At 36.6% G+C, this 15255-nt stretch overlaps 1 protein-coding gene across 1 annotated transcript; it reads right to left on the minus strand.

Moving 5' to 3' along the window:
• Window positions 1–65: 65 nt before the first annotated feature.
• ERCC5 (ERCC excision repair 5, endonuclease) lies at window positions 66–14958 on the minus strand. Its single transcript, XM_090129078.1, has 16 exons — window positions 14767–14958; window positions 14563–14663; window positions 13381–13556; window positions 12760–12875; window positions 12578–12670; window positions 11886–11946; window positions 10852–10995; window positions 9727–9934; window positions 8528–9469; window positions 7830–8062; window positions 7360–7479; window positions 5756–5969; window positions 4160–4304; window positions 2923–3125; window positions 2045–2127; window positions 66–720 (listed from the first exon to the last, which is right to left on the minus strand). Exons 2-16 carry the CDS (start codon window positions 14648–14650, stop codon window positions 181–183), a joined length of 3366 nt encoding a protein of 1121 aa, XP_089985204.1. The 5' UTR covers window positions 14651–14663; window positions 14767–14958; the 3' UTR covers window positions 66–180.
• Window positions 14959–15255: the final 297 nt, after the last annotated feature.

The following is a 15255-nucleotide window of genomic DNA, read 5'->3' on the forward strand; positions in this document are numbered from 1 at the left end:
GTATTTTTTTTTTCTTGTTTAAAATCCCTATTTAAATTCTGGACACAAAGACAATTCATGACAAATGCATGATCAATAAGGATAATTTATTGTTTTTATACCAAAAAATCATTAGAATATTTACAGACTTTAAGTAATAAAGCCCATTTACATAGTCTGCCTTTTTATGACTTCTTTCCTTTAAGACCTCCTCTTTTTTCTTCCTCCCTTACTCTGTGATTTTTGTTTTCTGCCCTTAAATACAGGTTTGGCAGTCACCAAAATCATGTTACCCAGTTCTTCATCCTCACCACTTGAGCTACTGTAGCTCTTTCTGTGATCTGCTGTCTCTGTTTTAGAGGCAATTTTCCTTCTTTTGCTCTTGTCTAAATCTCTGCTTTCTGATTCTTCTGCTGAGGAGTCACTAGAAGTTTCTGAAAGATGCAAACTCCCAACAAAACCACCTCCAAGTAAATGTACTTTTTTGGAATCTGAATGCCTTCTTTTCTTTCCACTTTGGATTTCTGTCACCACAGCTTGATGACCTGTGGAGCCTGAAGCACTTTCCCCTTTCTTTTCCTTGTGCTGAGTAAGTTCTTTCTCCATAACAGCAGTAGCCTCTGAAATTTCATCATTTTCCTTTCTCTTTAGACAACTCACAGCTCTACGTAGTCTCTGACTTTTAATAGCTTGTTTTTCATGTTGTTCTAATCTGAAGAACGAATCAATTCGAAGCTGAGTCTATTAAAAAAAAAAAAGAAAAGAAAAAAACAGTGAAACAGCTTTGGACATTTTTGTGACAGAAAGACTGTTGTTACCTAAGTTATACTACAAAGCATTATAAATTAAAACAGGATAAAAACTAATGAAATCAGAATGCACGTAGATAATCAGATGCATGACTCCAGTAATAACTGCACTTTATTATAAATTATGCAATGAGAACTTTGATAGAAACTAAATAATGGGCAAAATGAGTGAACTTTTTATTAACAATGCGTGCATGATTTTACTTAGAAACACAATTTTATTTTAAACCCTGATACAGAGAATCTCTGTAGTGCTCTTAAGTATATCCTTGCAAAAAAGTGCTTAACTGCAAGCTGTTAAAACAACAGAATGTTTATTAAGAAGATACTATTAGTGCACTTTGTATCTGCATATACTACTGCAACAAAATAATGTCATTTGAATGGAGTTATTGTATCACATGCTGCAACAGATTTGAGAGTAGAACTAGAAGTAGTCAAACACAATGGATCTGTGTTAACTACAGCTAGGCTTGCTGTACAGACTATGCTAGTCCTCTATATTATCCCTAAAATTGGCTAAGAGACAGATGCTTCCAGAGGTTGCCTTAGTCAGCCTGAAAGTATATGGATTTAACCTGTTTTGTGGTACTTTTCGCTCCTTTGGCTGACAGAGAGAGCCTAGAAGACTGGTGTAGACTACATCTCATTGATAGCAAAAGAAAAGAATATGAGCTGAAGAAAACCATTCTACCACTGACTTTCAGAGTATCACAGCATGCATCACTATTCACTTTTAAGTTGTATGTAAGTTCACAGCACATTTATTGGTGAAGAACAATAATATTATAAATAGGCTCTTGATAAATGGTTCATTCTGCACTTCTCCTTAAAGAATGAGTGTGGTACCCAATGGTCCATTTCACTTTACTAAAATCTGAGGGGCTTTCTTATGAATCATTTTAAGAGACAACATAGTGTCTTTTAAAAGCACTAAATGTACTGGAGGTACTTGTAGTTCTACTTATGTCCAGAAAACAAACTGCAACCAGGATTTGAGGTAGGTACATGATAAAGCTTTATATCAACTATTAAAATTACAACCACTGAAATTAAGTAGAATGCCTCACAATAAACCCAATCATAAAGAAATAAAATCTAGAGACTCATTTAAAGATTTTAAAATATAAATATACATTAAGATAAAAAATGTCCAAATCCAAGTTTCTGAGAAATATATGGCCTTGCTGTTCATTTCAAAATGATTCTTACATTTTTCCAGCTAGCCTTAAGGTATACATCGCTCTGTACCATACCTGTTGCAAGTTGAGTTGTTTTATCACAGGCAAAAGGATGTCATCTGTCTTTGTCCTAGTCCAGCCAAAGTGATCTTTACAGAATATGCAGAAAGCTAAGGAACATCACAAAATGGCTATTGCTACTATTCTGTAAACACAAAATAGAAATTCCTCAAATAACCAATGCCTAGAGGAAAGTTTCTTCAGAGATTTTACTACTAAAGAAGCAGAAAATATCTTAAGTTATTAAAGCCAACTTATGTGGATGATTCTAGCATTATGCCATGTATTTTCATAACGACATTACATCTCTGTTAGTTACAGAACTCTAACATCAGCATTTCCAAAAGTATGTCTTCATAAAGAAAAAGTGCATTTTGGCTATGCAGCACTGTCACAAAACACAACATCTATAAATAAACCATATTTTTACACTTACAAACAGTGGAACTTTGGTTTACTGTTTAAAACACTATTAACTCTGTATAGGTTGCCATCTACTTTTCAACAATTCACTGCAGCTCAAGCTACAATTGTTGCAAGAAATGGCATTATTGCAGAGAATATGGTGAATAAACAGGTTTTGAAATCTACTTGTGACAGTACAGTTACAGAATTATAATGTCACTAGTCAGTCAGTTCAGCTGTAAGACCCTGTATTCAGAGTGAAGCAGAAGGGCAGCAATGCCCCAAATGCCATGCACATATATCTACATTTTTTTTTTTATTCCAGAGTTAGTATCAGTGTAGGAAAGTACATTCAGATGGGGTAAGGAGGTCCCTCACACCAGTGAGATACTAAGAATTTGTCACTCTGTTACTGAGGCACTAGCTAGCCTTATGAACTTTAACCTGAGTATTTTTAGCTAGCAATTCCTGTTTTATAGTAAAAGGATATTCTCTAATCTGCTCTACATCAGGCTTCCCCCAGGTGAATGAGCCTCTTGTCTCATCCACCACAGGCTTCAGGTATGCTTCTGCCACTGCTGGATTTGGGAAACCAGAAGAAAGCTGCAGCTCCCGCAATTTCTTCTTGACTCTGGTATCACGTGGATTAGGTCTGATTTTCTTATTCTTCTGAGCCTCGTTCCACCACTCACTGAAAAACAGAGAAAAGTATTCACTTGTTCCCATAAAATGTAACTTTAAATGCCAAGAGCCACTGTGCTATCTTAAATGGCTTTAATCACACTCCCTACTTCAGCTACTGCAAGGTATGAGGTAGGAGATTTTCAAATAAAAATGGTCAAACGGGCATAAAAATCTGAAAGTAAAAAGGACAAAACATACAGTAAACACAGCCATTGTCAGCCAAGGTAGCAAACACCACCTGGATTCCACCTAAGAAGCCAAATGGAAGGATACTATACATGTAACAATCATTCTTTGGAGTTTTTTTGGTATAAAAACCAGAGATCAAACAAACTTCTAACCACTCTGAGCAACCTGGTTTAGTGGCATCACAGATTCATAGAATGGCCTGGGTTGAAAAGGACCTCAAAGATCATCTAGTTTCAACCCCCCTGCTATGTGCAGGGCCACCAATGACTAGACCAGGCTGCCCAGAGCCACATCCAGCTTGGCTCTGAATGTCTCCAGGGATGGAAGGTATACCCCTGTGCACAGCAGGGGAGCTGGATCTAGATTATCTTTAAGGTCCCTACCAACAAAAAGATTCTATGAGTCTGTAATCCTCACAATTACCAATACAATTGGCTTGGCACACTTCAAACTTTGTTCTTCCCCACAGCCTACCTGTCTGTCTCTTTCCAGGTCATCAAGTCTCTTTTTCTCTATGGGCAAGCTACAGCACCTTCTCACATACTCAGGGAGAAACAACCTTGACTCCACTAGGGATCCAGCTCTGCAATAAACTCAGAGGCAGTTGCACAGTTTTAAAGCTGTTCTATTGTCTTCACTAGTCTTGCTGTAGTTGCTGCATCAACACACCGTTTTGATTACCTGCCATTTCAAGTACCGATACAACGGAGTTACATATTTCATAGTTAAGTTAGCCTCCTTGGTGACGGTCAGACATTTTGTTGTATACTTAAGTAGCAGAAAGTATATTCACTAACATTGATATTACAGATAAATACGAAAGAAAAATCAACAAAATCCAGCAAAGCTTACGCGAATTTTAGGAGAGGCTCCAATCCATGTCCAGGAAATTCATTTAAGATCTCCATCGCTGTTACAAAGCCAACATTTGGGATTCCCTCAGTGTAGTCACTTCCAAGCAAGTATGCCAAATTAATTAACTTGCTTCGATCTAACCCTGTAAAAGAAAGTGTGTAAACCAAATATAGCCACTGGATTCCTCATATGTTCTCTTACAAATTAAAAATACTGTATTTTCTGAAAGACAAACAACAGAAGAAATATACATGCATTAACAACCAGATTTGCTAAATTATATTCTAGAGCAGTGTTAATATACTACTGCTACCTCAAGCACCATAGCTGCATTTGCTACTTAAGCACAGTTTAGCATATCTTGCCAAAATTAAATTGTTATAAAGTAGAAACTCAGATTTCCCCAATGGCTTTCAAGAAGAGAGATAATTTTACATATTTTTCTCATGTACTTATATGCATACATTTTGCCATCCTTTTCTCATCTAATGCTGACCTGAATTTAGTAACTCCTAAATCAGAAATAAAAATATTCAAGTCCTCAGTTCCATAATATGAATGCCTCTACTTCTTGAAAGAGTTCCCAAACTGGACCAACAGACTAAAAGAGCCTCTGAAACAGACAGAAAGAAGAACTGACTAGACCATTTGTACATGGTAATCAGCAAGATCTTCCGAAGCCAGAGTGATTTTCAGTGACTAGCTTCAGGAGTTTAGATAAAAAAAGAAATATTTCTGTGGAGAAAAGGAGGGATGTGTGTCTTAGCAGACATCAGAATGCTAGTCATGATATTCAACAACTGTCAAGAAAGAATTATACTTCTATTACACCTTAATACTACTTTTCAATGCATTAAACTGCAGAGGAATGTGTCATGAAGATAGATGATGGCTATTTTTTCCAACAAATAATCTGTTTATTACATTATTACTGATTAAAAATCACACGTGTGCTTTTATAGAACTTCTTTCCAAGTAAACTACAGTGGCATACCTAAAATAAGTAATAATAAGTATAATAGCCTTCTCTTTGCTGAGAAAAGAAAACAGAGATACATTTTCCACTGCATGCTGAATTTCACACACTAGCGCAACAACACATCATCAGTAGGGTAAAACTAACCTGTCTCAAGATGGTTTAATTTCAAAGACCTATCCTAAAAGTGTCAGAGTGACTTTAAAAAGAGTAATAGGTTGTTTTTTATTATTGTCTTGCTTATGCAGAATTAGTTCATATTTTCTTCAATATACTACATAATACTAAAGCTCAACAGTTCAACATAATTAGCAATAATCTGATTAGGAAGTTCAGGAACAATCAGAAGAAAAAGCTGTCAAATATTAACTGCAAAACCTTTTTACATATTACATTGAATCCCTTTTTAATCATTACGTGTCAATATATCCAAAATAAACTTCCATCTGGCAATAAAAACAGTAATCCAACTGAATGACTTTAGAGACTTTCCAAAGAACGCTGCATTTTATGCATATGTTATCTGTTTCTGTAGGAAATCCAACTTCAGAAAGATACATGGCAAAAGTGTCTTAAGTGTCTTATCAAAGACTGTATCTACAATCGCTGGTCCTTACCCAGCTGGTTTTGAAAATCAACATATTGGTAATATTCCACATATTTGTTTTGACTGAAGAAATTTTTATAAACATGCCGTGCACCAAATAACCAAACATCACTATCATCAGTGATTGTTCCAGAGGTCTGATCAGTGAGGTCCAATATAGCACACTGTGCCTCTGCTTCCATAGGAGCTTCAATGTACGGAATGCCGAATAGGCGGAGAAGCTCCTGTAGGATGAAGACAAAACAGTTAATACTTTATTTGAAAAATGGATTGTAATATACTAATACGTGACTCAAAAAAGCTAAATTCACAGTTGGGAGGTATTTAATATTTCCACTAAAAAGTATTAGGCACAGTTAAGGCAAAAGTCCCACTTACTCATCAGGCAGATAGTACCACACAAGTCAAGCACTGCTGGTTCACACTGATACTACAGAGACTGAGAAACTCCTATTTTAATTATACAAAAAAATTAAGTAACATTCTTTCTATAATTGCTACTTTCACATGGACAGAAGTTCATACATTACAAATACATTTTTGTGGTGTCCATGAAAAAAAAGAGATGCAGGTTTAAAAAAGAAAAAATTAGTCATCAACTTAGCTCACAGAAGTAGTAGAAGGTATACGAGAAATATGTGTATCAGGCAACTAATAGTAAGCAGACTACTCATTCTGTGAGGATAACGTTTTGGTATACACGTATTTTGATATATTTTACACTATCTGCTTTTATATAATACATTATTCATCCTCAGTTAAATAACCCACACACCAGGTTAACAGGCAAGTGCTAGTTAAAAAGTTATGGACTACTTCATCTCTACGAATTATACTTTCCATTTATACCACTGCTCCCAATTTAGATGTAATAATCACTGCAAAACCTAGGATATAAATTATTCAGTATATATTTGGTAAATGTATATATATATATATATATATATATATATATATATATATATTAAATACATGCATCTATGTGCTGCATATATTGTGCAAAACCATTATATGACATGTAATGCTACAAAGCACAATCCATTAACCCTTAAAAAATCTGAAGAAACAATGAGTAAATACACAGGAAAGAAAAATTTCCATCACTTTATAACCATACAAATTATCCCTTTTATACAAAGGGTGATTTTTATACAAAAGAAAATACAAGTGTTTGTGTATGTTTCAGAAATTATTCTAATCATTTTATTACATCATAGATACCATTACTAGTATGCTATATTGTATCATCTCAGAGACACTGTATTCAAGCAGTCCTTGCATTATGCTGGATTATCCTTTCAATGTGAATAATCAAACAGAAGCTGAAGCTTATGCAAATACTATTGGTGAGATTCCTTAAAAAGATCTAATTGATCCATACTTAAAAATCTGGTGCTTTAAAAATGTTGATTTACTCATAATTTTATTATTATTTTATAGTGTTATAACATTTACTTAAAATTCTTGGACTTGAAGATTCATCTCAGTACTTTAAATATTTAAAAATCAAGCAGACTGAAGAAAATAAACTCCTAAGAGGAAGAAAAGGAAAACATTTGACTGTGAGGGTGGGAGGGCATGTCTTATATTGTGTCAAATGATTCAGTGAATTACCTGGCTTTCCAAGAACATCTGTCCTGTTACAGAAGAAGCAACACGCTCCTGCTGCTGCTTTTGAGACTGAAGTATTTCCTGCTCAGCAGAAAGGTCATTTTCTAATTCTTCTAGTTCTTCCTGAAAAATAAAACAAGTGTTTGGTCACTTTAACCATTTTATACCTTACCTAATAATATCTATGTCCACAACGAGTAGTATAAGCTCCATTAATTCATATCAGGAAACTGTCATAGCTTCTCTTATGCGGTAAATTATAAGATCATACCCAAATCTCCTCATGAGAGTGCTAAAAGCTTACACTTCCCCCAGTTTCAGATATTATTTAACTGTCATCTTTAAAAAAAAAAAACCCTACAGAATTTAAATAAACATATTCAAGTTATGAAAAAGTTCCCTAATGGTTTTCCTTGAAAAGTATTTTGAGACAGAGCACTTCACTACCAGCTTAAGACAAGCATCAAAGTTACCAAACTGATGTCTTGCCACTCATTTTCTGCATCTTTATTATTATCTTCTTTTTCAGCATTCTGACTGCTCATCAGCTGCACTTCATCAGACTCATGCAGCAAGTTGTGTGTGACTATATCAAGTCCATCTTCCCCGTTTTCTGAAAGTTCTGTTTTATCACCCAGTCTCTCCTCATATTCAGTAGAAAATTCATCTTCATTACTGATCACAGTGTCCACTTCAATAAAGCTTCCTATAAAGGGAGAACAAAGAGCTCAGTTTCTTGCTGTTTACTTAAAAAAAGACATGTTTCAACTTATTTTTTAGTTGGGTGGTGGGTTGGTTTGTTTTTTGTTTGTTTTGTTTTGAGGTTGGGTTTGCTGGCTTGGTTGTTCTTTTGCTTTTGCTATATGAAATAAAGAGATACAAGAACTGTGAAACAAACAAACAAACAAACAAACAAGTAGTTAACCATCCATATATAAGTTAATTGAGTTCAAGGTATAGAAAAACAATCTTTCCTGTTTTTCCATATTGTGTACCCAGGCACAGCACTATAGGAAAAATATAGCTCAGATTTTCTTCCCAATTCCAGTGTGTGTAGGAATAGATCTGTCTAAAAGCATTTCTTACAAGGAAAGAAATGTTAAATTCAATTGATTTCAAATACAGTAAGGCTTTATCTTTTTATCTTTTTACTCAATTAAAATGCACATACCATCAGAATCACTGTCTTCAGACTGTAATGTCCCTTCTCTTTCCTCCTTAGGACTTCCTGTTGCTGGAAGAATTTCAGTTTCCTTTTGTACCTCACATACATTCTCTTCTGTTTGTGAATGAACTTGCTCTGTACTTTCACAAATTTTCAAGTTTTCCTCGGTTTTAGAAAATCCTGCTGTTTCACTGTGAATCAAAGGCCCTGTACTAGCTTGTGAAGTAGAACAGCTTGACTTCTGAATGCACAAGTTCACATCCTTGTCTTCCAAATAAGTTGAGTCTAATTTTGAACCACTTAATTCTGTGTCTACAACTTCTTTCCCTTTTTCAGTATCATCAACACAAGAGTAATTTTTATCTGTGGACATACTGGTGCCCTCAGATGTAATACAATTTTTTCCCAACTCCTGACTCTTTTGTCCAAATTCAACGTCCTGCACAATTGCTTGGTTTGATGAATGAATTGTAGATATAAGTATTTCTTTATCCTCTTTACCTTCAGGAATCTGATCTTCCTCATCTGAGCTACTAAGAAGAAAATCCTTCGCTTTTGACCTTTCTGTTTGCACTCTATCAGTTCTAACAGTAACAACTTCCTCCTTTTCATCATCATCATTCAGAGCTTGCTGAATTGCCCGCAGTGTTCTTGGAGACACACTGCCTTCTTCCACTACAGATCGAGTCAGGTTTAGTTGTTCTTTATTTTCATCTCCCAGTTCTTCTTCTGAGCTGCTTCCCACCATTGCTGCCTGGATAGCAAGCAATGTTTGGGGAGAGGGTGGTGCTGTTTCTACACTGTTATCTTTCTCTGTCTGCAACTTGTCAGATGCAATTAACTCTGCATTAGCTGGAGATTCATTTATTTTATTCAATTCAGATCTCTCTGATGAAGGTCCTGCAGTAGCTTCCAAGTCTTTACTAGTATCTTCTTTTGCTTGAAAACCTGAAAAAAAATTGGTTTATTTAAGATAAAATGCTATTTTATACTAGCATTCCATACTACATAAGAAAAAAAAAAACATCATTTGAAGATTAATAAGCCAGTTTTCTACATTTGTCAATCACAGTTAATTATGTCTAACAGTACAGTAAAATTCACTACATACACCTGTAAACAACATTCAGGTCTTTTCTCAAAATTAAAAGCTGCAGACTGCACACAGTGAATAAAAGGTTTTATACAGTAAAGACCTGACATACCTTTTATTAAGATATAGTGAGAAGAGTCTTCAGAGATTATCCTTCTAGATTCCATTTCTTTCACAAAACCACCTTCATTCTCATACTGCGTTTGGATTTGACCCGAGTGCTGCTGATTCAACTCTTTTTCTACATTTTCTATGCACCGGCTGAGGTGACTTTTCTTAAGCAAACCCCTAAGCTGGTACTGGGAAAAGTCACTGGAGTCCTTAATTAAAAAAAAAAAAAAAAAAAAATCCAAGTCATTTTTTCAAAAAATGACACTAACTGTACCTTCAAAGCAAGTGTAATTACCATGCTCTGCAAAGCCTTTTAATAGAAGTATTTTCTTATTTCCTTTAAGTAGGTAACATTTGGCATTTACTGACTGCTGCATTCACAAGTGACAATGCTATTATTGCTGCAATACACAATAGAATTCTAAAAGATACCATTAAGAAGTTCTGAATGCTGGTTAAACACAATGAGATCTAAATGATGTGATCAACAAAAGCGAGCTGGCTAACAGAACTAGTCCCCATCTTAACAACAATGCAATTATAATAGAATCCACATGTGGGTGGTTTTAAGATGCTGTTCACCACAAAATGATGCTTAGCTTGCACTGAGGCACAAGCTATCATTCCATCTGATACTGTACTTCAAAAATATTTGTGCTCCAGAAAGCTATTCTATAAGTAGCACTGTAGGATTCCCCACTCATCTCTGAATGGCTTTAGTATCACATCTAAGTTACAAACGTGCAGGTCTTTTCCCAGTTGTGAGCTTCCCTAACAATCCGGGGGTTTATAATCCAAGCTGCACTCATTCTGCCTGACTTATCTGCATTAGCAGCATGTTCCTTGTAACTGAAACATTGTGCATGATGCTGCTAAGGGATGAGACACAGCATGCTTTTTTCATTCTTGCCAAACTGAATTAGCTCTAGCAATTTCAGTAGAAATCAAGAGATAGGACACTGAAAGCACACATGGGAAGGATCTGTTAGGAGTCATTACTTGCTTGCTTTTCCTTCCCCCTTATTATAACATTTCTCATTAAATAGAATACAAGAGTAAAGCTCTCCAGATGTGATACATCTGCAATCAAACCACCCCAATGGCTTGACACTATTTTAAATATTACCTCTGGCATTGCTTCAAATAATGTTCTATTTCGTTTAGTGAGTTCCTTCATATCAGACAAGATCTCATGCTTTACTTCTGGAGGCAGCTTGTTAAAATCTTCTGAATCTATATCTATAGCATGAGGGTTTTCAAATAATTGTTCCTATTAAAAAAACGGGAAAAATATATACATTTATTTTGTATGACAGCCTAAAAACAGTGAAATATTTTCATCATCCTTTCAAATTAAAAAACAAAAACATAAAAACCTATAAAATCTTTGTTAATATTTCCTATACTGTTTGAAGCACACTATATAAAAACTTGGTTTCATTCTTTTTATAAAAATATATTCAGCATGAGTCACAGAAGACAGTCTTACAGCCTTAGCAAGTCTGATTTTATCCTTCCAAAGAGGTTTTGTTTTGCTTTTGTTTTTGTTTTTTTTCTCTTTTCTCTTTTTTTTTTTTTTTTTTTGCAAATTACTTCTAACACTGACAGTTATTTCCAAGAGAGTTTATTTAATGCTGGTTTTTTTTCCTGCTTGGAAAGAAAAAATAATTTTACAATTCATTACACATTCTGCTTAGCTGATGTGTTTCTTCTCTCCTCTTCCTCTAAAATCAGTACATCAGAAAGGAATACAGAGTTCGTCTGTGAAAACTCAAGGACCAATGCATTTCAATGTCAATCTGTACTCAGATAAGTATGCAAATTCTGTTCAATATGCTGTCTTACCTGCGCATACACATGTGAAAAAATGCACACATTTCATTTTTTGATATTATAAAAGAAACACTTTTATTCCAGAGAAAGTTGTCTAAAAGGAAACCATAAAAATTCCTATTTTGCTGTGTTCAAGTGAAGAAAATTCCACTTATATTTTTAGATTTGTAGGAAATCATGGCATTCTTAAAATCAACTTGCTTACTTGGTCAGTAATGCTATAGTAACACCTATATCTTCAAGCCCAAACTTTTTTTTATTTAAAAAAAACATAGCACTTAAATGACAGGATAGTTCACAATAACAAGGGAATTAGGATGCATTTACCCGGAGAAGCCTTTTCTGGGTCATTCTTACTTCCCATTCTTTTTCTTCTTCTTCCTCTGAGCTAAAAATCACAACAAGAAAAAAGACATTTCCTTGGGTAAATTAAATTTGTATTTTAAGCAAAAGGATATTAGCCTTCCCTCCCTGACACTTAGGAAAAGTACTGGGGACCCCGGGCCTGGACACAGTTCTGCAGATGGGGCTTCACACAGGCAGAGCAGTGGTGGTCAGTCACCTCCCTTGCCCTTATTTAAGATGTCACATATTTGACAAATGTGTCTACTTCTGCTCAGTGCATCTACACCTCTGGATGAGGGGACAAGAACCAGCATCCAGCTGACACACAACAGCCATCCACTTGAAAAGTCAGGTTCATTTACTCTCATAGATGTAGCCACAGAAAGTGAGGGAGCACTTCTAGCCCTCAACAAGTGTTCAGGGTAGAAATCTAATCTACAGGCTGAAAGCTTGTTCTATTAGTTACTCTAAAATAAATAACTAGAAGGCCTCTGGATCCAAGCTACAATCCAATCTGTCCAAAAAGAAATTGAAATAAAACACAAACTGAAGATATGTTACATATTAAGGAATCATATGGATCAAAAATCTTCCAACAACTTCAAAAACAGTATCTTATATACTTATCTGAGTTTATTACAATCATTTAAACTATTTTTCTTAGTTCTACCTACCTGTTCTTCTCTTCATCCCCTAAAGAGGGCAATACATAAATATCATCAATTTCTTCTCTTCGAACTTGTGAAATACTGGGATAGACTTCACTGCTTAGGGGAAAAAAAAGACAACAATGATTTTTAGCTACATAAAACTTATCTGCCAACATAAACAAAGGCAAAATAATTTTTATTCCTGCCTTTTGCCTGTAAGAGCAGCTTTGATAGCTTGTCTCTTCAGAAATGTTTTCAAGAGTTTCTCTGCAGTTTTCCTGGAATCACTGATAGCCAATTCTTTTCTGTGTCTTCGCTTTGCCTGTGAACAAAAAACACCAGTTAATTTTGCTGGATGTTGAAGATATGCATCAAGTAAACAACACTTAGAATTCTGCATGCTGAGCCTATGAGCAACTCCTAACTCATTCTACACACACATAGCCTTCAAATACTCTAAACCTGGGTCAGTGTCCTCCATGGGATTCAACAGTGGTTTTCAGCGTGTGGGTACAAATGCTTGCAATAGTCATGTGCAGATCCATTCTGAAGTAGAAGTCAGCCTTTTGCCATCATCCACCTCTCTACAATCTGGTAGGTATGAAAATCAAACCTGAAAATTTATCAATCAAAAGGGAGAAGCTGCATGCTCCAAGAGCTGACAAAGACTGGGATTAGAAAGAACATCTGCACAACAGTTTGCTTCAAGCCCTCCACCCTCATGGCTGAGAAGTATAAACAGAATTCAAGGAATTTTAAAATGGCTACTCAGTATCAACAGACATGCATCATATTTTATATTGCAGTGACTCAGAAAAGGTACATACCAAGGTCTGTCTCTTCAGAAGTGGTGCCTCCCCATCAAAAACAAAGACAGGCCGAATTCGAAAGAACAGCAACTTGCAGAGTCGATTAAAAAGAGTGAGGAGATGAGCATTTTGTATAGTATTACCATGACGATCTCTGACTCCCTTTATTGCCTGGTTCAACCAAATACTGATATCTTAAAGAATGGTTAAGAGGAGATAATATGATATAGATGTGAGACTGCATATTAACAGTTTCTGTAAAGTGCAAATTCGACTGAGTGGCTTACTGTTCCATGCTTGGCCTATTGAACCCACTGTTATCCATATATTTGTGAACTTCAGAGAAGAATAAACCCTTGTTTCTCTTGCCCTGGACAAAAAGTAAAATTGAAACTGCTGTGAAGCAGTGCATTATCTCCCCAGTAATGTTTATAAATAAAAGAAGGGTAACTTATTTCCACATCTTTCTAACATTTTTCCAGTATTTAACCAAGTTTATACGATAGGAAAGTTCATATAAAAGTTACAATTATCACAGAATCATTTGAGCTCGAAGGAACCTTTAAAGGTCATCTAGTCCAATTCCTTGCAAGGAATAGGGACACTTACAGTAGATCAGACTGTCAGAGACCTTTCCAGACTGATCTGGAACGTCTCCAGGGATGGGGCATCCACCACCTCTCTGGGCAACCTGTTCCACTGCTTCACTACCCTTATCATAAAAACCTTTTTCTTTATTTCCAATCTAAATCCCACTAAAAATGGTTTTAGTTTGAAAACATTTCCCCTTGTCCTGTCACAGGAGAAGACACTGCTAAAGTCTATCTCCTTCCTTCTTACAGCCCCCCTAAAAAGCTGCTTTCAGGTCTCCCTGGAGCCTTCTTTTCACTAACATGAACAGCTCCAGCTCTCTCAGCCTGTCCTGGTAGTAGAGGCGTTCCACCCCTTGGTTCATTTTTATGGTGCTTCTCAGGATGCACTCGAGCAGGTCCACATCTCTCCTGTGCTGAGGACTCCAGATTTGGACAGAGTACTCCAGGTGAGGTCTCAATAGCACATAGTAGAAGGGCAAAATATCAAAGTATTGTCACAATTTAAAATATTTTTTCTTTAAAAAAAAGCTTTCACGTAGAATTAAGTGAAGTGGCTTGAATAAATTCTCTAATAAATTTGGTTCCTCAGCCTTACTTTAAAGGATACCAACAGCAAGAATTTTTCCTTCCAGTATTTCTGGGTTTATAGGTCTTCCAGTGCACTCCAGCAGTTTCCAAAGTCCTTGAACTCCCATTGCCCTTCCTTAGCTACCACGAGAAAGAAGAATCCGTGAGGCACAATTCAAAATATAACCCCAGAACCGTGTGAACCGCTGAAGTTTTACTAGAGAAAACTCAAGAGCATTATTACCACAAACAACCCAAAGCCGCTAACACCGCCTCGTCGCTTCAGACGGCTCCCTCAAGGTTTAACACACGACAACCCCCAGATGTCGGTCAAGCGCCTCACGGCTCTGCGCTGCCCGCGGCCGCCCGGTGCCGCCTAACCGGTCCGACCCCAGCGAAGGACCGACCGCCTTATGGACGATCTTCAGCGCGCGCAGCACCGCTCACCTGGGGGCGGAGTCCGACGCGAGAGGGGACGCGCGATCCAAGCCGAGAAACCCCTTACCCTCTCGCGGCCTCCCGCTGCGGTGTGCGCATGCGTGCTCACAGCCCTGCCGCGCTGCGCGCCGGGAAGGGCAGCTGGCGGGGTGGAGCCGGGCGCCATGATGGGCGGGGCGGTACCGCCCTATACGGCTCTCGCTAGGGAAGGGAATTCAACCTTTTAAAGAGTTAAATTCCCAGTCCAAATTCAGCTTACAGAAGTAAAGGTTCAGCTGGGAAGTCCCTACGTTTT

The sequence above is a fragment of the Phasianus colchicus genome, chromosome 1 (assembly GCF_987193195.1).
Source record: "Phasianus colchicus chromosome 1, bPhaCol1.hap1.1, whole genome shotgun sequence".
Classification (NCBI taxonomy): Eukaryota; Metazoa; Chordata; class Aves; order Galliformes; family Phasianidae; genus Phasianus; species Phasianus colchicus.

Bases quoted from the DNA above. Each gene is read 5' to 3' on its own strand.
- ERCC5 (XM_090129078.1), bottom strand. From the start codon at position 14,650: ATGGGAGTTCAAGGACTTTGGAAACTGCTGGAGTGCACTGGAAGACCT. The intron at 13,557-14,562 runs GTATCCTTTAAA...CCATTCTTTAAG, and splicing joins AGGAAAAATTCTTGCTGTTG to ATATCAGTATTTGGTTGAAC. The intron at 12,671-12,759 runs GCAGGAATAAAA...TTTTCCCCTAAG, and splicing joins GCTGCTCTTACAGGCAAAAG to CAGTGAAGTCTATCCCAGTA.